Below are 24,642 nucleotides of genomic sequence, written 5' to 3'. Positions count from 1 at the left end.
TAAAGGTGTAAACAAAAAACGTTGTCAGTTGCTATTAATGGTTTAAATTTTTATTAATGGTTACTTTACCTGTCAATAGATGTCCACAGGGTCGTAGTCCAAACGTTTCTAAAAGAAAAAAAATAAGCCCAAGATTATATTATACGAAAAAGTTATGGAACCGTTAAATAGATCGAATAAATAATTCATTACGTTATTAAAAGGATTTGTAATGTAATATGGCTAAAACGGAACATTTATTGTTATTCAATTTTAGTCCATCATGTGACATTCTTTAAGCCCATTGAACTTTTTTGAACTCTTGTACATCTCTGTGCATTGATTTTTACATAGAACATTTATGTAATGTGTTGTTTAATTCAATTTAAGTTCATTGTAGTGTATTTAATTATGTTTTGTTCCGTTGTGTTGATATATCAGCTCTCAATAATAGTGTTTTTCAGTTAAAGACTTAAAGCCTCCAGTTGAACCATACATTTATTAAAAACTATAACTTAGAAGCTGACAAATGACTGCTGTAGTATTTGTAAAAGATTCATATGCCATTAAACTTTAAAAACTGTAATTAAAATTTACTTGAAGCTGACGAGAAATGATCTGGAATGTGTTGAAAACCGGGAGAATATTGTTGGAACGATAGTATGGCACTGTAGCAATTCGCCATAAGTTTTAACTTTTAACCTTGTGTTTGTCCTAAGCCGGTTCTTCATGCCACACTAAATGTAAGTTTCATTCAGGTACGTTAGAATTTCTTTAAAACGTAGATTAATACGGTATTGAAACGTAACATGTGAAAAAACGTGTTAGGCAGGAAAGTTAAGCTGGAAGTATTGCTGTTTATACGCCTAAGGCCCTTTTCCCAGAGGCTACGGTAGTCTTCCCCTTAGGCCAAGTGGCAACACGTAATGTTTTAGTGTGTGTAGGGGATTATTTTTAGTATATTTGATATACTGTCTAGTAAAAGTTTAGACTGTGGCCTGTAGCTGAATTTTCAGTAAAAGTTTAGACTGTAGCCTGTAGCAGAAGTTTCACAGGCAGAGTCGTAGGCACGGTTGTATTCCAGTCTAAGGGATGGCAGCCATACTGATTGAAGATCAGCGTGGTATACAGACGGAGGGGTCACAACTGAATGGGAGGTCCCAGGTGGTTGGGCGAAGAACCCCTGACGAGGTAAAGCCTTGGCATCCAAGTTTAGGTTAGGAAGAGGTAGGTCTGGTTAGGCTGTATTCCCTCTGAAATGCTTACTAGGTAGCCTACTGTTCAAGGGTAGCTTAGCCCAGACCACATGACCCCTCCAACTACATTGGCTCTCAGTCTGAATTTAGTGTAAGAGTATTTTGCACAAACCTACCCATATTTTAATTCATAATTGTCTGTCCATTGAAAGTACTAGTGAAATTGAGTGTTAAAGCAGGAGAATGAAGTTTGTGTTAGGTGAAGAAATGGGAAAGGTTGAGATTTGAAGATTCTACATGCTAGTTTCAAATATAAGTTAGGTAATTCTAAGCCGGCTGTCCGCGGTGAGCTAGACTGTGGCAATTGGCGTTTTTCTATGTTATTTTACTTGCTTTACAAGAATTTAAAGTAATATTTTGTCGGCCGGTTGTAACTAAACTGTAATTGACCTTTGTAGACTACATGACTTGAATTACCTGACGCAGGGTAGGTCTAAGCCGGCATTCCACGCCAAGCCCGCTCCCCCACCTCCATAGCTAATACGGCAAAACTGTAACCAGTAAACACCTCTAGGGTACGTTATGTTGGTATTTTTATGGGTGTTTCCTGGTTACAATTTTGCCGTATTAGCTTATGGAGGGGTGGGGGGGATTGCCGCGGAATGCTGGCTTAGACCTACCTGCCTTAGGCAATTCAAGCCGCGTAGTCTTCAAAGGTCAATGACAGCTTAGTTACAGCCGGCCGACAAAATATTACTTTAAATTCTTTTAAAGCAAGTAAAATAACGTAGGAAAACGTCAATTGCCATAGTCTAGCTCACCGCGGACAGCCGGCTTAGAATTGCCATAAGTTATGCCCAAGATATTTATACTTTGAGATAAAGTAGGGTGAGATTTAGGTCTAAATTTGGTAAAAAACTACTTTTCAACCATTATCAAATCTTGGACTTGAAAGAATAATTTTCCTGTGTTTTAATGTATTGAACGCTCCTGACGTTCATTTCTTTTGCTCTAAAGTGTTTGTATTATACTAGTTCCACTCCCATGAGCGCTGTGTACATTACCAGCCTAGTGGAATGAATGGTAAAATGTAAACAAAAGATGATAATTATCTCAGTAAATTTGCGATAGTAAATTTGCAATAGATTTGAGCATGAGTTAACTTTTGTTAGACTTCAGATCACAGCATAAAACGTCCAAAATTGAATAATAGTTTAAAGTAAAATGATACCATGAAATTTGGTACATATTTTGTGTTACAAAGTTAGCTGGACTGAAGAATCCTCTGGGGACAGAGAATCGGACTGTGGTGTGGTGTAGAGGGGAGGGTGGTTAAAGGGCATAGGTTGTGTGCAAACCATGAACAGTGATGCTTGATAGCCATAGTTTGAATTAGAATTCTTAGGCTTTGATAGAACTTGACAACATGACAGTTCAGTGTGAGTGGAGACAGTGTTTATCTGTTTTTTGAAAATGGCAAAATGTTATTTTTCTAAAAATTATAAAATCAGTGAACTGGGACATTACGCACAAGTAGGCAATGTATCTATTAAATTGGTTTTGTCTTCAAAATGGATGTTAGGTTGGTTGACCCAATATATTGCTCACTTTTCACATTAAACTGATGAATTTATGTAGGTTTTATTATGCAGTAGGCTGTTGTATTAGTTTTTCAAAATTATTTCCAGATAAAACATTTAATATTTGTTTTCCACTTATAATTACTGTACAGATATGATCGCAAAGTATATTCATTTATATTCCCAAAAGATCATGTAGCTGGAGAATATGTTAATGGGAACGTAGAAGTGTCCTTTATGGTTTTGAGTTTTCTGTAATGTTTATTTACAGAGTATTGTCAGATTTGGTGTATTCTTGAAAGCATCTTGTGACATAAATGTAAGCTTGTCAAATGTTTTTAGTTGATGGTTGCTGAATCATCCCTTACTCGTTCCTCACAAACACTTAGTTGCTCTGGCCAGAGTAATTAGGACTGTAAAGTTTTAGAGGGGAAACTCATTATAGTTCTAATATCCTTGGGTGAAATGTCTATAAGTGATGACACAGTTGAAAATTGTCTTCACTAAATTAAAGAAGATATTTTAAAGTAAATGATGAGGAGTCAAAAGCATGTACTCTGAAAAAATATATTCAAGGAAAGATCTCAACAAAGTATTATTGTAAAGCGTAGCAACCCATTTTGGGTAGGCTACCTAAATTGCTGGGGACCTCAGCTAATGTAGACAGGTGATTTTACTTCAGTAAGTTCTTTCCTAGGCTAATGTAGACACATGAATTTTACAGTAGTAACAATGATTTTTGTAAGCTGCAATAACATTACATAACACCAGTAAGATGTTATGAAGAGTAAAAATTTAGAGTGAGTATATACTGTACTTAAGTTTTTTTTTTTTTTTTTTTTTTTTTTTTTTTTTTTTTTTTTGACTGGAATGCCATAGCAATACTGTATGTCTTTAATATTCTTTACTACAATATAAGAAACTATAGTGTTTTTCGTAGTTCCCTTAAGAATTAAGTAGTACACTGGTTTTTTTATTGCAGATTTATTCATTTAATAGTTTTTGTATCAGGCAGTAAGTAATTTGGAATCCCTTAATTTTTTCAGACAAAGTTTCGCTTCAAAATTAAAGTATGAAATGCGGAGGAATATGGTACAGTATATAGCCTATAACTTGGAAGGCTGCTGAAAGTTAAGATGTATAACAATGTGCAGTATTAATGAAGAGTGAACTAAAATGAATTTGGTAAGTTTATGAATTCTGGACATTTTGTTTGCTTTGATAATGTTGGGAAAAGCTGACTATTGTAAATTTTAAGTCATTAGATAAGTACAGTAAAGGGCAGTAAGTGCTAAATATTTTATTGTGAACAGTGAATCAAACTGGCCAAAAACAGTGCCATTACTGAAGATATATTACTCAGAAGCAGGAACTGAAATAGGTTAATTCAATCTTACTGTGTCAAAGTTGACTATTTTTACTGTTAGGAGTGTAGAATATAGCTGTAAACAAAATAGCTGACTTCTGGTAAATAACAGCCATCTTATTTTATGTAATATTTTTTAGACTATGAAAAAATGCACTTGATTCTTTAAGACCATTCATGTTGCTTCACATTGCACAGAATAACATTTATGAAAACCAGATTCATCCTCTAAAGCTGTGATAAATACATTTAATATAATTGATTATCCTGTGAGTAGTTTGTCCATAAAAAACAATTGTTTAAAATGAGATTAACAGAAGCATGCATGCACCATGTAATGTGTACACAACAGCAAATTCTTTTTGCATAGGTAGTGTAGTTGTTTACATTACGATGCAAATAGTCGCACCAGCAACGAAGGTGAAGGCAGTCTGACCTTATTGGAGTTTGGGTGTAAGTTACTTTTATACTATAAGTTAGTTTGAGACCACTGGGTCAATTTCTAGGCATCATCGATTACAAAGGTAAAAAGGGCTACTTTATGGGCCCACCTTCAGTACCATTTGCAATGTTGCCATGCAAGCCACATTGTAAGTGGTAACCCTGTAGTGGGATATGCAGATCTCAGTCTGAAAAACTTTTGAATTTTTTTTTTTTTTTTTTTTTTTTTTTAATGACCACAGTTTGCTATGCAGTTTATTGACTATTCCTGTGTAGGTTGTAGCTTGCTTTCTTCTTAGAGCTAAATTTCTACCAGCTGGAGGATTAGCAGAGTGCTCCATGATGATAAAAGTATTGTTTTAATGTAAACCCAATGATATGAAAATGCCTGTTTCTGTTTATTTAGTTTATGCTTTCAAATCAGGATTTTTTGTGCTCATGAATTTTGAATAATTGGGAAATATGTGACTTGACAGATTCATTTTGGTGAAATCTGTCACTGTCAGTTTATTCACAATAGTTTCTAAAGCATTTCTGATTCATTTTGTTCAGTGGCCAGTCATTTTTTTTTTTTTTTTTTTTTTTTTTTTTTTTTCATCTTAAATAACTGAAAAAGAGTTGCAGAGGGAATGCTTAGCCTGGTATAAGATCATGAAAATATTGATCGTATAATGATATAGGTTGCATAGAACAAAGAATAGATGGAAAAGGAACTCATTGCCAAAGATCAAAATATATGAATTAATCTACTAAGTCATTCATTTGGAATTGGCGGTAAATATTTCTGACAGATGGCACTGTATAGTAAGGTTAGAGCAAAGTTTTTGGTTGTACATTTTTCTCCTGTAATTGTTAATCCTAATTTGGAAGTAAATTTGTGCTCCAGGTGTGACAGTCACATTTTTGGCCATTCATTGCTTAAGGGTGCGTCCACACGATCGAGCTTTGTTCGACGAACCTTGTCTGATGTGATGTCAGAAGCAGAGAAACAGCGGGCAAAGTCAGAACTTTGCCCGCTTCTGACGTCACACCGGACAAAGTTTGTTGAACAAAGCTCGATCGTGTGGACACAGCCTAAGACAGTGAAAGTTTTTTGCCCTTAGGGCTCATCTTTCATTAAACATTGATAAGGCAAATATGGTAATGACTGGCATTCTGTTTTCCCCATAGGCATCCTCTGGACTTACTGGTATAAATATGGGTTTCCTGTGATGTCTTTCTTTAGATAAATACTGTAAGTTTTAGTTGCACATCTGTACTAGAATTGATTAATAAAAGTACTATTGTCATTTATATTTTAATCATAAAACATGGAATGTAAAATTTACATAAACGTTGCTTAACAACAAAAGTTCGCATCCCTCAACATCAATGGATGTTTAAACTGAACTATCTAATCAACAACAGATGAAATATGAGATGCTGGAAATGCATATGATTAATCAGTCCCTTAAAGTCATGAGATGATTCCTTGCGGCAATTATTGCTGATCATGCCCATCATGCGATAACAGTAACACTTGTACAAGTAGTTACTACTTGGATATCACAGCAGTGACAAAAAAAACAGGTATTGTAAAATAATACCATTTATGATACAATCCCATCTTAAGGCTTTCTAAACTTCCCCTAAATTACTGACATTGTAATTTGACTAAAAAACCTATATTTTAATCTTATTTAACAGCAATGGGAAACCTTTTATTCTTCATGGCATCTTAAGTATAAAAATAAAATTTGTTACAAAATTACTGTGTTAATTGCATACTTTTTATATGAACATTTTTCTTAAAATGTATGGAATAAAGGCATTTCACCAGTCAATGGAGAAACTTAACATTTTGGTATGTTATATCACTCTTCTATATCTGCACAAATAAAATCAAAGTTTCTTTAAAATTATATTGCAGAACTAGTCTTGAAAATTAAATGAACATATAAAAAAGATACTTAAAACTACATTAACATGAATAGTTCATTTCATACTCTGTTACTGTATGGTGTAAATATAGTTTAGTTTATCAAAATGAAAACTAATATTTCTCTTGGCTAGCCACAGCCAAAAATCCATCTTGCCAATCTTCCTGACAAATGCTTGACCCTGTATGTACAGCTTAGTGCATTTCCTCCACTTAACAATACTAAAACAATGCATAGGTAACACTGCAGTATATCTGTTGTACTGCAATAATTGTCACCCATTTCATCTGAACACAGAAAAGTTAGATTATAAAATCATGCAATTAAAACTTCAAAAACTGATGTTAGTTACTGACTGAAAAGATCAATATGAAAATATTCTGAAACCTTACTTTGACAGACCCTTCCCAAATATCATACAGGCGTCATGTTAAAACTTCTGGGTTAACAGCAAGCAGTAAGATCAAAATCCTAATTCACAAACAAAGTAAATTCCTGACTCAACAGATTTCCATTAATGTGGCATCTACAAAAAGTACATTTGTTAATTTACATAAGTACTATAACTTCTGAGAAAATGCATAGTACAACTAAAGCAATCTTTTTCTTTTATGATTTTCAACTGTTATTTTAATTATTGCACATTATACTTAAAAAAATGATCATAAGAACTGTCATATGTGTACTGACAATGAAAACCAATTTTGCATTTCTGTTAATATTTTTTTTCCAAGGCTGCTTATACCATCCTTGTGAGAGCAAAGAATTTTAACTCAAATGTTCAGGGTAAACTACTTTAAAAAAATAATCTAAGGGAGCTAATGTGCCATTTTATAAAAAAATAATCTAAGGGAGCTAATGTGCCATTTTTAAAATGCCTTTGTTATGGAATACAGGTTCTCACACAGTAATTTGGAGGAAAAGCCAATCGGGAAGTTATTATAACTATAGCAAAACTTATCACAATTTGCTTTACCTTTGTTCAGGATATTATATATTCTTAATTCCAATACTCTTAATACTGTATACAGTACCTATTTAACTATCAGATATCTATAATTAAGAGTTAATTCATACTAAAGTAAATGTTTATGAACTGAATATAACACACAATGTGATGCAATGTTAACTTCAAAATATGGCAGCCATTACGATGCATGGACAATGACCAAGTGATGAATCATATCATTATACATTACTGAAGAAAAATTCATACATAAAGTGCAATAATGCAAAAATCAGGATAGTTTCACAAAAGGCTGATATTTAACAAAACAAAATCCTTGCCAATAAATAAAGTTAAGACAACTGTTTGGTCAACCATTAAGCACTTTACTTTGTACACAACCTATACCTTAAAAGTCCTTTTGTACGGCACTTTCAAGCATTAATGCTATGGTGCTAGAAAAATCTGTCATGTTGTCCAAACTGATTGACTATCTGATTGTTAAAAGGGTTTCTGAAGGAACTCTGGGGGTGAATTTCCCTAAACTGGGATCTAGTACCACCTAGACCAAACCCTGTTGTCTTTACAACATCACACCTTACCAAAACAACACCAGAGGGGTTAACATCCACCTTAAATCTCTTATCGGGTGACACAGTACCATAATGAACATTATCAAAGAGATCAGTAATTGCATATCCTCCAGGATAAGCCAGACCAAGTTCACGAAGTGTCACAGACACCTGAAAAAGACAGTAGAAATGTAATATTTTCTGCTTAACCTATTAATTTAGAATTTGTTCCTTTGTCCCTGAGTTTTCTCTTTATTTCATGGAAGGTTTATGTTTTCATATTACATTCATGTAAAAATATGTAAAATATCACCAATTATATACAATATATATATATTTGCAAAATTTAGTTTCGTATGTTCAAGGAACAAGTGTCTTCACAGCTTAATTGTTTATCAGGAGACAGGCCCTGAACTACCTACTGAGGTGCACTGTACAACAAGATTAACTACTTTACTGGCCAAAATTAAAGATCTGGTTTTTCCACAGAATTAGCAAATGGTAACGGCCGAAATGAAAGATCTGGTTTTCCACAGAATTAGCAAATGGTGAATAGTATTAGTGGCAAAATGACATCAACACCAATAAATGCTTCCAATTGAAATTAATCTTTGAAGTATTTTTAATAATTTAATTCCCATTTATGATGAACAGTATTATTAGCTAAAGCAAGCAACTTTCAGTAGTACTGAAGAAAACTGGTTTCAAAGAACATCAAATTTTAAGAGTGTAAACCCATTACTGTTAGTCTAACAAGACTTACCTCAGAGGGTGTTCCATCAGTACGTCTATTAAGAAAAGCTATGGCATATGAATAGAAGTTCTGATGAAGAGGAGAAATTGGACGAGCCCAAATCTCTATACCTTTGTCCTGTAAAGAAAATATATTTCTCTGAAAAAAGTTATACCTATTTCCACTAAATTTTAAAAAAGTGGCTTTGTGTTTTCACATAATTTTAAAAAGTGGTTTTGTAGACATCGTTTCCCACAAAGAGTCCATTGTTTTGATACTTCATGGAACAATGATTAAGAATTTACCAAAATGACAATCTTATTCTTCTGGGATGGGGAGTGATAGACATTTGCAGGTGGGGCATAAGCCCCTCTCTCACACACCTTTAATTTAAAGTTTTTACACTTGAATTAATGCAACTGTGCCCAACTGGAGGGGAGGGGAGGGAGGGGAAGGGATGGACTCTAATGGTGATGCAAAGGAGTTGCTTATATAACTGTCATGAATATGTACAAAGTAAAATATGACTAGCATCCTTATAATCCGGTAGGTTATAATGCACTGAGCATAACTTTCTTTATAATATTACCTGTATCATTATCATCATTGTTATTCAAGACTATTATATTAATGCTCTGGAAAAGTTAAGTATATCTTAGTTTAACCAATGCTCTGGAGCCTAGTAAACTATCCATACGGTTCAGTTATATGATAATTATAAATACTGTAATGTTTATGTAAAACAGCTGACTAAATGATTTCTGTAGTGGCCTGATTAACTCCTGATAACTGACATTTCTGGATAATTTAACTGAATGTCAAGTAACAAGGACATAGCTGGGCATGCATAGTGGAAACCCTAGTTTTTTGGAACATTTTGCTTCATACACCCAGATGATATGGTACAGTTAAAGGCTACTTGTAATGAATGCCTTTGTGATAAATATAAACTAAGGCAAACTATCTTACCTTATAAATTCTTTTTCCTTGAATGCCAAGTGGATCTTGGTTAACAGCAATAACAGCACGATTCTGAAGAATAGCTTTGTATTCTGGACGAATTGTCCGTAGATCTACAGACATGAGTAAAGGAGCAGCAAATATGGCCCACATGGCCATCTGAGACTTTGACTGTTCATAACTGAGGCCAAAATTACCGATGATTAACTGTTAAGGGAAAAATATGGACAACTGTAAAGACATGATTTATAAATGACAACCAAGAAAATTAATTAATGATACTGCACACCTAAAACCACAAAGCTTTGCTTGAATAAAATTCCCGGTTAAAAACACACTAACTTGACTCTTCTTACACAGTACTGAAGTTTCAGTTTTCGTTTATAATTAAACATTAAAATTCTTTAAGCCGTTATCCTTCACTAACATTGACAATTATTGACCTAAAAAAAAACAATATATTACCTAAAAAAAAAAAGGGCATACGTAATGAGTGATAAATTTATTCAAAGATAAAACTGATATCAAAAGTATATCAAGGTGATTGTAGTATGACCTTGTAAGGCCCCCATAGAACATCAGGTTCCCCAGAAAACACAAATCGATGACTGACGGCTGAGTCAGTGATTTTTATGTATAGTAATCTATGCACAATAGATTACTACTCTATAATTAACCTAAAAATATCAGTAGCATTTTTTATAACTGTAGTTCCTGGCACTACTATTATTAAGCCTATTTTGAATCATCTGTATTCTGCAATTTCTCCCATAACTATTGGTGTATTTATAAACCAGCTTTGTTGCCAGCTAGTGGAATGTAGCGTATGTGCGTCTAAACATTACAAATAACACAACCTACCATATCAGGGTCATTCCAATGACCAGGCCCAGCATTGGGAACTATTTCGTCTTGGTTATCTCCATAATAGTCAATGATTCTTTGCACAGATTCCCAAGAATCCTGAATGTCATCAAAGTTTCTCCACAAGTTGCAAGTCTGAATGATGGAAGTGTAATTTGGCTGAAAAATAAGAACTACAGTCAGTAAATTGAAATAGAATCAGTTTAACCGAATGAAAGACATGATAGTTTGCATATCAGTCTCAAATCAAAAACAGAAAGAACAAAGTTGAATTTAAAGAATAAGCAAATTTGATCTGAACATGTCTTAAAGTGCGTCAAAATTTCATAAAGCTGCAAATAATAACTGAAAATTAAAAACATCTACAAGGAAGAACTTTACACTACACAAAGTTCAGGTACGCTTCAAGTAAATACCAATCCAATAACCAAATACTCAACCATACTTGGATTCTTTGAATATGAGAAAAATCATGAATGAATACATTTAAAGTGGGTATCATAAGTACTGTAAGAGTAAATATTACTTAAGTTATGTGTATATTTACATGTTTACCACCCGATCATCAGTGTGCCCTTGTACTGTAATAGCTGAACAATGATAACCAAGTTCTATACTTAAAGGAAAATCATCCTGTTAGCTTTTACAGCCTCACTGTGAATAACTACAACTACCATCGAACTATCAGGGGGCTGGTCGATTATGAACTATGAAAATTTGAAAACACTAAAAATTGTGAATTTTTCTAAAGTTGGGTATAGCTTATGGCAATGTAAATAAGAGGTACAGTATTATTTCAAAGTCTGGTATAGCTTCATACACAAGGAGGATTTCCTAAAACCATTCCCACATACTGAAACATGATTTGCATTTGGCCGAAACAACATTTTCTAAACTAAATTACATGAAACACCTTCTCCCCACTGATGCTAGACAATAAATGCTTCAGAAGAGTTTGGTAACCTTGAATCCTTGGTCCCTGTGACACTGTGATGTATCAGTCCATAGTCAGACTGCTCCAACTTTAAAAATACCTATTTCAAAACAACTGAAAACTTCAAAACTATTATATTTTCATCACTTTACAACCAATTTCTTTCATATTTCACATATGAAAGTATAAATCTTGCCAAATGCAAGAGTCTGTTGTTTATTTTTAGATACAGAAGAATCAAATTTTGGCAGTTTACTTTCTCTTACTGACTATAAAAATAAAAATGATTTTTATTGCAAGACAATGATGATAAGGGTTTCAACATACTTTTTCAAGGGTTATTTAAATGACCTTGTACCATATTAATTTCATACATATAGAGTAATTAATGCAAGGAAGTCGGCAGGGGATTTTATTTGAAAGGGGATAAAACAAAGCTCAGAATGGATTTTTTGGGCTAAAATTCATGTAAATGATGTCTTTTTATTCCTAGTTTAATTACTATAAAGTTGATTCCTAGTTTAATTACTATAAAGTTGTCATAATTTAATAAATACAAATTTTCACCTAAACAGAACTAGCCCCTTCAAGATTTGTTCTAAGATAATTTCAATAAATAAAAGATTTTTCACCCCAAACAGGGCCAGCCCCTTTAAGACTTGTTCCAAGAATCTGTAATACTCACACATACTTATGTGATTATAGCATCCATTTGTTGAAGATCATCCATCCAAGAACTGACAATGCCCAAAATTTTCCTTTACTTCACCCATGGATGGCAACAGTGTAAGTGTACATATTACCACCATTGGCTATGAATGAATACATTTAAAGTGGGTATCATAAGTACTGTAAGAGTAAATATTACTTAAGTTATGTGTATATTTACATGTTTACCACCCGATCATCAGTGTGCCCTTGTACTGTAATAGCTGAACAATGATAACCAAGTTCTATACTTAAAGGAAAATCATCCTGTTAGCTTTACAGCCTCACTGTGAATAACTACAACTACCATCGAACTATCAGGGGGCTGGTCGATTATGAACTATGAAAATTTGAAAACACTAAAAATTGTGAATTTTTTCTAAAGTTGGGTATAGCTTATGGCAATATAAATAAGAGGTACAGTATTATTTCAAAGTCTGGTATAGCTTCATACACAAGGAGGATTTCCTAAAACCATTCCCACATACTGAAACATGATTTGCATTTGGCCGAAACAACATTTTCTAAACTAAATTACATGAAACACCTTCTCCCCACTGATGCTAGACAATAAATGCTTCAGAAGAGTTTGGTAACCTTGAATCCTTGGTCCCTGTGACACTGTGATGTATCAGTCCATAGTCAGACTGCTCCAACTTTAAAAATACCTATTTCAAAACAACTGAAAACTTCAAAACTATTATATTTTCATCACTTTACAACCAATTTCTTTCATATTTCACATATGAAAGTATAAATCTTGCCAAATGCAAGAGTCTGTTGTTTATTTTTAGATACAGAAGAATCAAATTTTGGCAGTTTACTTTCTCTTACTGACTATAAAAATAAAAATGATTTTTATTGCAAGACAATGATGATAAGGGTTTCAACATACTTTTTCAAGGGTTATTTAAATGACCTTGTACCATATTAATTTCATACATATAGAGTAATTAATGCAAGGAAGTCGGCAGGGGATTTTATTTGAAAGGGGATAAAACAAAGCTCAGAATGGATTTTTGGGCTAAAATTCATGTAAATGATGTCTTTTATTCCTAGTTTAATTACTATAAAGTTGATTCCTAGTTTAATTACTATAAAGTTGTCATAATTTAATAAATACAAATTTTCACCCTAAACAGAACTAGCCCCCTTCAAGATTTGTTCTAAGATAATTTCAATAAATAAAAGATTTTTCACCCCAAACAGGGCCAGCCCCCTTTAAGACTTGTTCCAAGAATCTGTAATACTCACACATACTTATGTGATTATAGCATCCATTTGTTGAAGATCATCCATCCAAGAACTGACAATGCCCAAAATTTTCCTTTACTTCACCCATGGATGGCAACAGTGTAAGTGTACATATTACCACCATTGGCTATGAATGAATACATTTAAAGTGGGTATCATAAGTACTGTAAGAGTAAATATTACTTAAGTTATGTGTATATTTACATGTTTACCACCCGATCATCAGTGTGCCCTTGTACTGTAATAGCTGAACAATGATAACCAAGTTCTATACTTAAAGGAAAATCATCCTGTTAGCTTTTACAGCCTCACTGTGAATAACTACAACTACCATCGAACTATCAGGGGGCTGGTCGATTATGAACTATGAAAATTTGAAAACACTAAAAATTGTGAATTTTTTCTAAAGTTGGGTATAGCTTATGGCAATGTAAATAAGAGGTACAGTATTATTTCAAAGTCTGGTATAGCTTCATACACAAGGAGGATTTCCTAAAACCATTCCCACATACTGAAACATGATTTGCATTTGGCCGAAACAACATTTTCTAAACTAAATTACATGAAACACCTTCTCCCCACTGATGCTAGACAATAAATGCTTCAGAAGAGTTTGGTAACCTTGAATCCTTGGTCCCTGTGACACTGTGATGTATCAGTCCATAGTCAGACTGCTCCAACTTTAAAAATACCTATTTCAAAACAACTGAAAACTTCAAAACTATTATATTTTCATCACTTTACAACCAATTTCTTTCATATTTCACATATGAAAGTATAAATCTTGCCAAATGCAAGAGTCTGTTGTTTATTTTTAGATACAGAAGAATCAAATTTTGGCAGTTTACTTTCTCTTACTGACTATAAAAATAAAAATGATTTTTTATTGCAAGACAATGATGATAAGGGTTTCAACATACTTTTTCAAGGGTTATTTAAATGACCTTGTACCATATTAATTTCATACATATAGAGTAATTAATGCAAGGAAGTCGGCAGGGGATTTTATTTGAAAGGGGATAAAACAAAGCTCAGAATGGATTTTTTTGGGCTAAAATTCATGTAAATGATGTCTTTTATTCCTAGTTTAATTACTATAAAGTTGATTCCTAGTTTAATTACTATAAAGTTGTCATAATTTAATAAATACAAATTTTCACCCTAAACAGAACTAGCCCCCTTCAAGATTTGTTCTAAGATAATTTCAATAAATAAAAGATTTTTCACCCCAAACAGGGCCAGCCCCCTTTAAGACTTGTTCCAAGAATCTGTAATACTCACACATACTTATGTGATTATAGCATCCATTTGTTGAAGATCATCCATCCAAGAACTGACAATGCCCAAAATTTTCCTTTACTTCACCCATGGATGGCAACAGTGTAAGTGTACATATTACCACCATTGGCTATGAATGAATACATTTAAAGTGGGTATCATAAGTACTGTAAGAGTAAATATTACTTAAGTTATGTGTATATTTACATGTTTACCACCCGATCATCAGTGTGCCCTTGTACTGTAATAGCTGAACAATGATAACCAAGTTCTATACTTAAAGGAAAATCATCCTGTTAGCTTTTACAGCCTCACTGTGAATAACTACAACTACCATCGAACTATCAGGGGGCTGGTCGATTATGAACTATGAAAATTTGAAAACACTAAAAATTGTGAATTTTTCTAAAGTTGGGTATAGCTTATGGCAATGTAAATAAGAGGTACAGTATTATTTCAAAGTCTGGTATAGCTTCATACACAAGGAGGATTTCCTAAAACCATTCCCACATACTGAAACATGATTTGCATTTGGCCGAAACAACATTTTCTAAACTAAATTACATGAAACACCTTCTCCCCACTGATGCTAGACAATAAATGCTTCAGAAGAGTTTGGTAACCTTGAATCCTTGGTCCCTGTGACACTGTGATGTATCAGTCCATAGTCAGACTGCTCCAACTTTAAAAATACCTATTTCAAAACAACTGAAAACTTCAAAACTATTATATTTTCATCACTTTACAACCAATTTCTTTCATATTTCACATATGAAAGTATAAATCTTGCCAAATGCAAGAGTCTGTTGTTTATTTTAGATACAGAAGAATCAAATTTTGGCAGTTTACTTTCTCTTACTGACTATAAAAATAAAAATGATTTTTATTGCAAGACAATGATGATAAGGGTTTCAACATACTTTTTCAAGGGTTATTTAAATGACCTTGTACCATATTAATTTCATACATATAGAGTAATTAATGCAAGGAAGTCGGCAGGGGATTTTATTTGAAAGGGGATAAAACAAAGCTCAGAATGGATTTTTTTGGGCTAAAATTCATGTAAATGATGTCTTTTATTCCTAGTTTAATTACTATAAAGTTGATTCCTAGTTTAATTACTATAAAGTTGTCATAATTTAATAAATACAAATTTTCACCCTAAACAGAACTAGCCCCCTTCAAGATTTGTTCTAAGATAATTTCAATAAATAAAAGATTTTTCACCCCAAACAGGGCCAGCCCCCTTTAAGACTTGTTCCAAGAATCTGTAATACTCACACATACTTATGTGATTATAGCATCCATTTGTTGAAGATCATCCATCCAAGAACTGACAATGCCCAAAATTTTCCTTTACTTCACCCATGGATGGCAACAGTGTAAGTGTACATATTACCACCATTGGCTATAGACCTTTGTTATCCACTTGTCACATTCTCTACTCTTAACCCCTTCTTGGATAAATTTTTATGTGATAGATTTAGAACAAAGGGGCTCCTAAATATAACCATTAGGATTAAAATAACATGTGAACTGCAATATTCAATGAAAAATGAAAATAAGAGCCTGTGGCATTTTTTCAATTGATTAGAATTTGTTCTCGGATAGTTTAATCAAAAGTATCTTTGTCATGTCATAGCAAGACTTCCTAATATCCACCCATCTTAGAGGAAACAAAACAATCCACACATTTTATTACAAGCAGAACACCTAAGAATGATGGTCTATATTTGATTTTTATTAAACTTCAATTTATTTTCCTCATCAAATCTTAAGCTTCATGACACTTACTTACATGCATGTATGAGAATTCAGGAGCATACATATTCATGTATTATCTTGACAGCATACAAGATATGCTATGAACACTTAACACTGTACATAACCATTCCTGTACCATCAACACCACTAAATGTACAACATCTTCCATATTCTTACAAAGTGTGACAAAGATAATAATTTTAAAGGTTTCAACATTTTCAACTAATGATGTTTCAAACATTTGTCAACTGCTTCACTATTGTTGATGAATCTGATTTTGCCTAATCGCAAAAGGAACTCTACTTTTGCAATTTAAACTTACTTCAGGGTCACAAAATTTAAATAAAGCTACCTACTTTAGCTCAGGACAGCTGAGCTCTAATTACACTTACAGTTTTAAACATGCAAAATAAAGAAAAAAACAAATCAGATAAATGTTGAATGCTTTTACTCAAGTTTTCAAATTCGTTTTAGGTACACATCACATAACTTACACATCACATGACTTGAACATGTATTGAGAGGCTGACAATACTAGAACAATATTTGCATACCCAAGAAAGGATGAACCAGGCCTGTGCCCTGGGGGTTTCAGTTGGATTGCTTGTAATCAAACCAAATTGTGAATAGAGAAAAAATAACTGTACACAATCTCAATTACTAGATACTGTATTTTAACAGAAACTACATAGCACATTGACAAAACTAATTACTAAACTGAAAATCTATCTCCATTACTGTGAGGTAAGTGTGTGAGTAAGTGAAAATTGAATCATTAAAAATTTTGAAGTTGGGCCAAAACTGAATTCATTTAAGTATTATTTAAAAAATCATATAAATGAGTACAATAAAACTTGGCTATCAGTGCAAACATGACAAATTTTAAATCAATTTGTATTTTTTATAGTAACAAACCTTTGGTCTTAACATGAGGGAAAATTCTCTAGCGCCTGCTGGAGTCTGCTTAAAAACTGACAAATTTTATTCTCAATGCAAGTCTTAAAAAAAACTGACAAATTTTATTCTCAATGTAAGTCTTAAAATGTGAAGGATTTCAACTTTATAATAAAGGATCCGTTAGTTAGGGTTACCATTAGTCATTTAAGACACTTATGGCAGTGTTAAGACACTGAGTCATGTTTCCGGGGTTAATGAAGTTGTCACTGTGACCTGAACCTAGTGTGCATTAAAATGTCAAGTGCAGCCTAATGTTCTGTCCGTCTTACCATTATTTCAAGTAACAGAATAATTTTTTCCAATAAACCAATTTTCTTTTAAAGTTATAAAATTCAGGGCTCTCAAGAAATTATCTTAATTTTTACATATCGAACACCATTAAAAAATACAAGTGAAACGTAAAAGTTATACTGTACGGATAGCAATAACTGGGCCTCGTGAAGTCATACTGGTAATATGAATGCACCAATACAAACAGCAGTCAAGCAGTCATCTACGAACCCCTTATCTTACCTTCATACGAGAGAAGATCTGGTAGAAAGGCCATGAGCATGAGTACACCATTGGCCGTCCAGTCTTGTTGAGAAAAAAGCCAAACTCTGGGTAGCCTGTATAACAAATTCCCCCATAGTCATATAACCCTCAAGTCTTTTTTCAAGTAAAGAAGGTTGACAGTGCTTCTGTAGTGCAATTAAAAAGCCCATATTTTTTGCTCCTTTTCCCATATAAGAGTAAATAAAATTACACAGAAGAACATTGTAAAGGACTTAAGAAGTTAGGTCTTTTTTTTCTGTCAACTTGTCCATGTCACTGTTTACAACCTAATAGTATTCCTCTATAGTCTGAATTACTATAATACCAATCATGCTAGTCTCATGATAAAATAGTATCCTCATACAATTCTGAACCTATCTATTTCAGTACTTATCAAAACCTTTTCATTAAAACTGTTAAAACAAAAAGCAAGTTTTTTCATATAAACCCATTAATCACATACAAGCCTAATATCCATGTCCTAAATGTTCCCACATTCATGAGTCTCTTCTCTGTCATAAAGAAGTTAGTCTCACTACAAATGCATTATCTAGATTCCCAAGTGCCTCAATCACCAACCCAGCTTTTCATAAACTTCATAAGAGGCTATGAGATTCATGAGGTTGGGAGGCGTGCCAAGATGCTGAAACCAAATATGGTTTGAGTATGCTTGAATGTTTCAGTATGAAAATTGGGCCTGAAAGAATCAGAAAGCAAGTTTATGGTAACACATGGGTTTGTGCATGGGAGGGTTAAAACTTTTGTGTATAGACATTTTTACTAGGTAAGTTTTTAGGATTTGGAAGGAAGTACACCTGTGATTCCTGAAAGTGCCGTGAATGGAGGTGAAAATGTTATGACGTGGATGATGGTAAAATATGACCAGCTGTTATGACTGGTACCAACAAATAAAAGTACAAACAATTATGCAACAAATCTCTTAAAAAAAGCAGACTGGTCTTAACAAGTACCTGCATGTAAAATATAAAACATTTCCAAATTATGTTAAATAGCAACAGAAGTGGAATGTGCTTTGGACTCCTGTGCTTGCACTCTTACCAGTTCTGCCTGCCATCTGTTATTTTACTGTAGGCTCTCAAGATCACCTGCCTTAGCCAAAAAGAGACCAAGTTCTTCATGAACTGTTTCTGCTGTCAGAGAAGCCTGATAGCATACACCAGGATGAGTAAGAAGACTTATTTGTTATTGGTCATGACAGAAAAGGAAAGGATAGTGAAGGGTCTCTGAACGATCCTTGTTACTACTTGTCTGGGCCCTCCCTACAAAGTCAGGAACAGAGACAATTCCACTGACGACCAATCTCTAGAAAAAGTGACCTTCGCAAACAATGCAGGAATATCGCTAACCATTCTCAAGAATGAAATGCAAATACAGTGGCTCAACACCCTTTCACTACACCATTCACAAAATCAGTTCCACTTTGCCTGGTGGATGCTGCTTGAAGTTCTGCAATGCCTTTCAAAACTATCCAAATGTTTATAATGGACACACAGGTGAGCACAGCAGCACCATCCTTCTTGCTTTGACAATATCATCTAGTAACTTTTCCCCTTAAAAAAAAAAAAAAAAAAAAAAAAAAAAAAAAAAATTGTGGTTAACATCTCACCAGTTGGGCATGGTGATGTACCATCAACCACTCGATTGTGTCTACCTTAGCTGGTGTCCATGTGATGGTGGAAGAAGCAGGGGTATATTTGGCCATAGACTCTGCGGTCTTAGAAGGATTAAAGGAAAAGCCTCAGTTTTGTATTGGTATAACTGCTGGTTTGGCAGTGAAAAAGAGAGGTACAACCATGGGCTGCCACACATCAGCCATAATGTCCAAGATAACTTTGGCCATAGACAGATCAAAAACACAACTGACTGGATTATCTTTGCTGGAAGTTCAGTGGCAGAAGGTTCCACCCTGGTTTTTAACTATGCAGTGAGAAATCTCATATAATGGACTGGTCAGAATTCTCAGGATAAAGGATTTGAGATCAGTTGGCTTCCTCATAAAGTTGAAAGGAGCTAAACTAATCTAAGGAGGTAATAACTGGCCCTTACACTTTCTCCCTGATGAAACATAGGAGGTTGTAGATGAGGATACATCACTTGAAAAAAAAGATGAGGAAGAGACAATGTATGATTAACTTTTCTTTCCAGGGCATGAGAGTTCCTGAAGTAGACAGCTGGTTGACTACTTTTCCTTGTCTTGTGGCCCATGGCAAAGATGCACAGTGTCCAAAGAATAAACGCTCACAAATCATCAACTCCCAAAGTTAAACTGTCAATCCTTGAATTTTTCTGATGCTTAAGGGGACCTGCTCTTGCTGCTGACATGCTTAGAGTAAGAGCTTAATAGTTGCAATTGGCAGACATCCTCAGGTAGTGCACCTAAGTGCTGAAATCATTGTGTAAGGACGAATAGTCATGGCAATTATTTTTGACACAAACCCAGTCATTCTCTTGACCACATGGACAATCACAGCAATGATTAAGACTGGAGGAAGTTGTCTTGCAGCAGTGACAGTCATAGTCTTAGTGCCTACGGGCATCATGACTGGCACTCTTCTTATTTGTGAAAGAAATTTATGAGGAAGAACTGGAAGTATGTCAGCACTTCATGAATGAAGCAAACACTGTAAAAGATCAAACTCTTTAGACTGATCAAAAAGATGATTACTATACAGTACTCTCAAACTGATTAATTCTCTATATTATTAAGTAAACTAAAAGTGAAAAGGGGGTGAAATAAATGATGACTGAAAGAAAGTGGAAAGTGAAATTATACTCAGATCTGTTAACAGCACTGCAGGTTCACATGAAATATACAGGGTGATAGAGATTCATCCAAAGATCCAAAAGGCACTTGCATAGTGTGACTACCTCTTACTTGACTGACAATGGACTACTGAATCTGGGAATATTTGGGAAAAACATAGGCCAACACTGTATGAGATTAATGGGGCTGTGATTAAAAAAAATTATCATAATTGCTGATAGTATAGAGAGATGAGCCTCACTGTCTAAACCATACAACTTAAAAAGACCACTTAAAGAACCAGGTGCCAAAAAATCAATAGCTAACTAATTTCAGGAGACCTTAGACTACTTTGCAGCCTTGTCTGAACTTCACACTCATCTGTTGCTTACTATATTCAGACATGGTAAAATCATGAGGCAATTAAAATGATGCTGGCCTTATTTCCAAGAGCCCTTAAATTATCTTTCTCAGTTAGGCTGCTTGTAATAAAAGTAGATAACTAACTTCTGTTATACACGCTGTTTCTCCTCAGCTACCAACTGCAAAAAATCCAGCATACAGACAGATATAATATTACAAGATTATCTCTTAAGACAGCAATATTTGCACTGTGTATGTGATTCAGCTAGAGTACGCTTACTCCCTCAAGAAGACTCATGGGTAAGTAACAGTCTATGCCAGATTTGCAAATGCTTCAAGATATGTCAAGAGCAAAAACCAAGACAGTTCTCGAAGTCCCAAAAGGAAGATAACCAAACTTTACTAAGATAAGAAAGGAGGTCCACTGAACATCTTGCATTACAGAAACAGTGCTGGTAGTCCAAAATGAGAATGTCTTATTCACGAGGTTTAACAAGAACCAGAAGTTGCTGTAGCATTAAGTGTGAGTGAAATATGAAACAGCTAACATTCCAGAAGTGGAGCAAAAAGGCTGCTGGAAAGCAAGTAAAATTAATAGGCACAACCACATGTGAAGTATAATTTAGTAACTGCAACAGTGTTGTGCATTCTAATGGATGAAAGCTTCTTTACACCAAATCCAGGCTTATAGAGGAATTGGGGCATGACTGCCTCTTTTCAAAGCTTCCATTGTAAAAGCAGAGATAAGCGTTAGGATAATTAGATGAAGAATTTCAGACATGTAAAGGAATTAATAGAGGTTTTTCTAGGACTTGTGGGAAAGTTTAGTACACTATTATCAAACGGAAAGTTATACTGTACTACATCTTTTTACAGTATCACCCTTCCCTTGGTAGAAAATTTTATATCTTTTTATCACTAATAATAATCTTTTGATTGTCATTATATAATATGGATTATGCTCACACAATGCATTTCATTTTGCTCATCTTTTGTTTCAGGTGCTGGTATCTTCACATCACCCCATTAATTACACTAAAGTTAAACTCAACCCTTTAAAAAAGGACTAAAATTACAACTAAATTGTGAGAAACAGTAAACTTTTGCCACAATAATAAACTAAATTGTTGGAACATCCATTTCCTCATTAATTTTTATTATGCATTTCCCAGCATCAGGGGAATGTTATCCTATTCTGCAGAATCTTTGCTATGAACATATTTTATTTTCCACCCTACCAGCAAGTACACCAATCCTTTAAATGATTTTTTAAAATCTACAGTTTAGTTAAAAATGATTTTTTCTCTATACACAAACAGCAATTCAGATAAATGACTTCCATTTGGAGATGGATGATACTCATATAAAAATACTGTTTCCTAGGAATAAGTCTTGTCTATACAGTAGTTCCCTAATTCTGGAATTTCAAAGTGAGGAGTTTATATTTACAACTGAATACTCTACTTTCCAAGAGAATAATTACGGGCAATATGAGAAAAAGATGCTTTTAAAATCAAATTCCCACTTTAGTTAAAAGTTCTAAACAAGACATTCATTTACCTCCTACATGCAAAAGAACTTCACTACTATTGAAATAAATTTATAAGAACTCAATAGACTGAACTCCATACATGAATTTTTCTGTCAAGTCTTTCCAGGACACTACCAATTTGTAGTTTCCTTTCTTTAGTCCAAAGAATACTGGTACACTTATGTGAATTTGTGACTAGTTAAACTTACACAACCAACCCCTTTCCAAACTACTAATCATATGATGGCTATCATAAAACAAATCAATACTACCAACTACCAACACCAAGGCTATCTCACCGTCATCCCGGAATAAGTCTGGTAGACTGGCCACGAGCAGGAATACACCATTGGCCGAAGTGTCTGGTTCAGGTAGAAACCAAAGAGAGGGTAGCCTGGTTTGGGAAGGGGGATCAAAATAAGATATTAAGGGGCAGTAAGAGTTATGAGAGGTTGCTGAAGGAGATAAAGCTTTTCACACACATACTGATGCACAGATAAATACACTTAAAATGGGACAGGATATTAAGATTAAAAAAAATAAAAAATACGGTTACATCTACATTACTAAATAACAACTACAATAAGATTAACTTAGCCTTCCATACTTGAAATGAGACACTGCAAAGATCCAAAACAAAAAAAAGAATTCTAGAACTACACTATTATTAATTGCACTAAAGTAATCACTCCTCTATCTGAACATATTTACTTACATTTCACATGAAATATACAAAAGATTCAGAAAAAAAAAGACAAATTTTAAAATAATTTGTATTTTTCCTAACATACAAACCTGAGGTTTTTACATATGGGATTAACTTTCAGCAAGCTGAAAGTCCGGCTGTTAAACTTTTTGTGAGGTGATTATGGCAACAGTTACCAAAGGTAGGGGCAGAATAATTGTGAAGAGTGTGAAGAAAAATAAAGTACAGTACTGCATATTTCCGTGTATAAGGCGACCTTTAGATAAGACGAGGTCAAAAGTTATGGCAAATTTTCATGAATTTATCTCATATCTGTAGTATAGGATGACTGCTAAATTGCAAAACCATTTGTTTACAGCCTAGCTTTTGGTTATGTAAGGATGATGTTATTACAGATGCTGTTCTACTTACTGTATCCTTTGAAATTAAAAATAAACAAAGACATTCTATATCATGTTTTCCTTACACATGTTGCCTAAAAGGGAAACCGTTGCTTTGTTTATGTTTCGTCACCAATCGCAAACAACCTTTAATAACAATATGACAATTATTGTTCTTATGACTAAATTGTTCTAAACTATTGTGTGAAATCCAAAGTTGTGTTATTTAACACTAAAATGATAATGAATTTTTTGTGAAAAATAAATATTATGTTATCCTAAATGTTATTACTAGCATAATTACACTACCACTAAAATTTCTGAAAGGTTACCAAAAGATAAAGGTTGATGTGAGTGCAACCATAGCTCAGTGTTTACATTTTCACAGCTGGGCTCGCATAGATAAAAGTTGATATGGAATTATTCCTCAAATATGCCAATAATATATAAGGTAAAAATGGTTCTATTACCTTTGTTATCAGTTTATTTCATAATGTGAATCTTTTTATGCATATCTGTGGTTATCACACCGATAAACATCACTTAGATTTCAAGGTTTGATTTTTAGAATGGTAGAACACCCCAAATTTTTACGGGTGAATTTTAGGATTTAAAGATAATCTCATGAGCGGAAATATACGGTAATTGAAATATGAGGATAAAATGAGATTATTTTTTCTTGAGTGTAAATCTTAGTATACAGTAAAAAATACACTCAAAATCCTTAAGTGTTACAAAAAAATGTCTATACACAGAGAATTTACATTAGGTCCCTGCTTTATCTCCTGACTACTTTACCATTCTGGAAGCTTTTGTGTGGAATAAGGCTATTTAAAATGATACTTGGATTGACTGGAATGTGCAAAATAATCTCACAAGAAAAATTCAAATTGTAATATACACATAACATTTT

At 33.7% G+C, this 24,642-nt stretch overlaps 1 protein-coding gene and 1 long non-coding RNA gene across 8 annotated transcripts in view; one reads left to right on the top strand and one right to left on the bottom strand.

The window, feature by feature from the left end:
• The first annotated feature begins 611 nt into the window (after positions 1-611).
• Positions 612-24,012, top strand: LOC136832569 (uncharacterized). 2 transcript variants are annotated; one of them, XR_010851262.1, is made up of 3 exons: positions 612-722; positions 3,802-3,940; positions 22,114-24,012. It is a non-coding gene; the product is annotated as an uncharacterized lncRNA (long non-coding RNA). The 2 variants fall into 2 exon arrangements; XR_010851261.1 differs by having other exon boundaries at positions 625-737.
• Positions 5,846-24,642, bottom strand: part of LOC136832568 (alpha-N-acetylgalactosaminidase-like) — a 109,249-nt gene continuing 90,452 nt past the window's right edge. For 3 of the 6 annotated variants that reach the window (XM_067093626.1, XM_067093630.1, XM_067093628.1), the window contains 5 exons: positions 17,965-18,059; positions 10,554-10,715; positions 9,702-9,899; positions 8,763-8,870; positions 5,846-8,170 (listed from right to left, as the gene is read on the bottom strand). In XM_067093626.1, coding sequence (XP_066949727.1) covers positions 7,883-8,170; positions 8,763-8,870; positions 9,702-9,899; positions 10,554-10,715; positions 17,965-18,059 — 851 coding nt within the window. In that variant the 3' untranslated portion in view covers positions 5,846-7,882. Of the gene's footprint in view, positions 8,171-8,762; positions 8,871-9,701; positions 9,900-10,553; positions 10,716-17,964; positions 18,060-22,942; positions 23,038-24,642 lie in introns of all 6 variants that reach the window. The other 3 variants (XM_067093625.1, XM_067093629.1, XM_067093627.1) reach the window with 1 other exon arrangement.

The sequence above is a fragment of the Macrobrachium rosenbergii genome, chromosome 50, assembly GCF_040412425.1.
Source record: "Macrobrachium rosenbergii isolate ZJJX-2024 chromosome 50, ASM4041242v1, whole genome shotgun sequence".
NCBI classification, from domain to species: Eukaryota; Metazoa; Arthropoda; class Malacostraca; order Decapoda; family Palaemonidae; genus Macrobrachium; species Macrobrachium rosenbergii.
The sequence above is the reverse complement of the archived record's forward strand: the minus strand, read 5'-3'. Positions and strand labels throughout refer to the sequence as shown.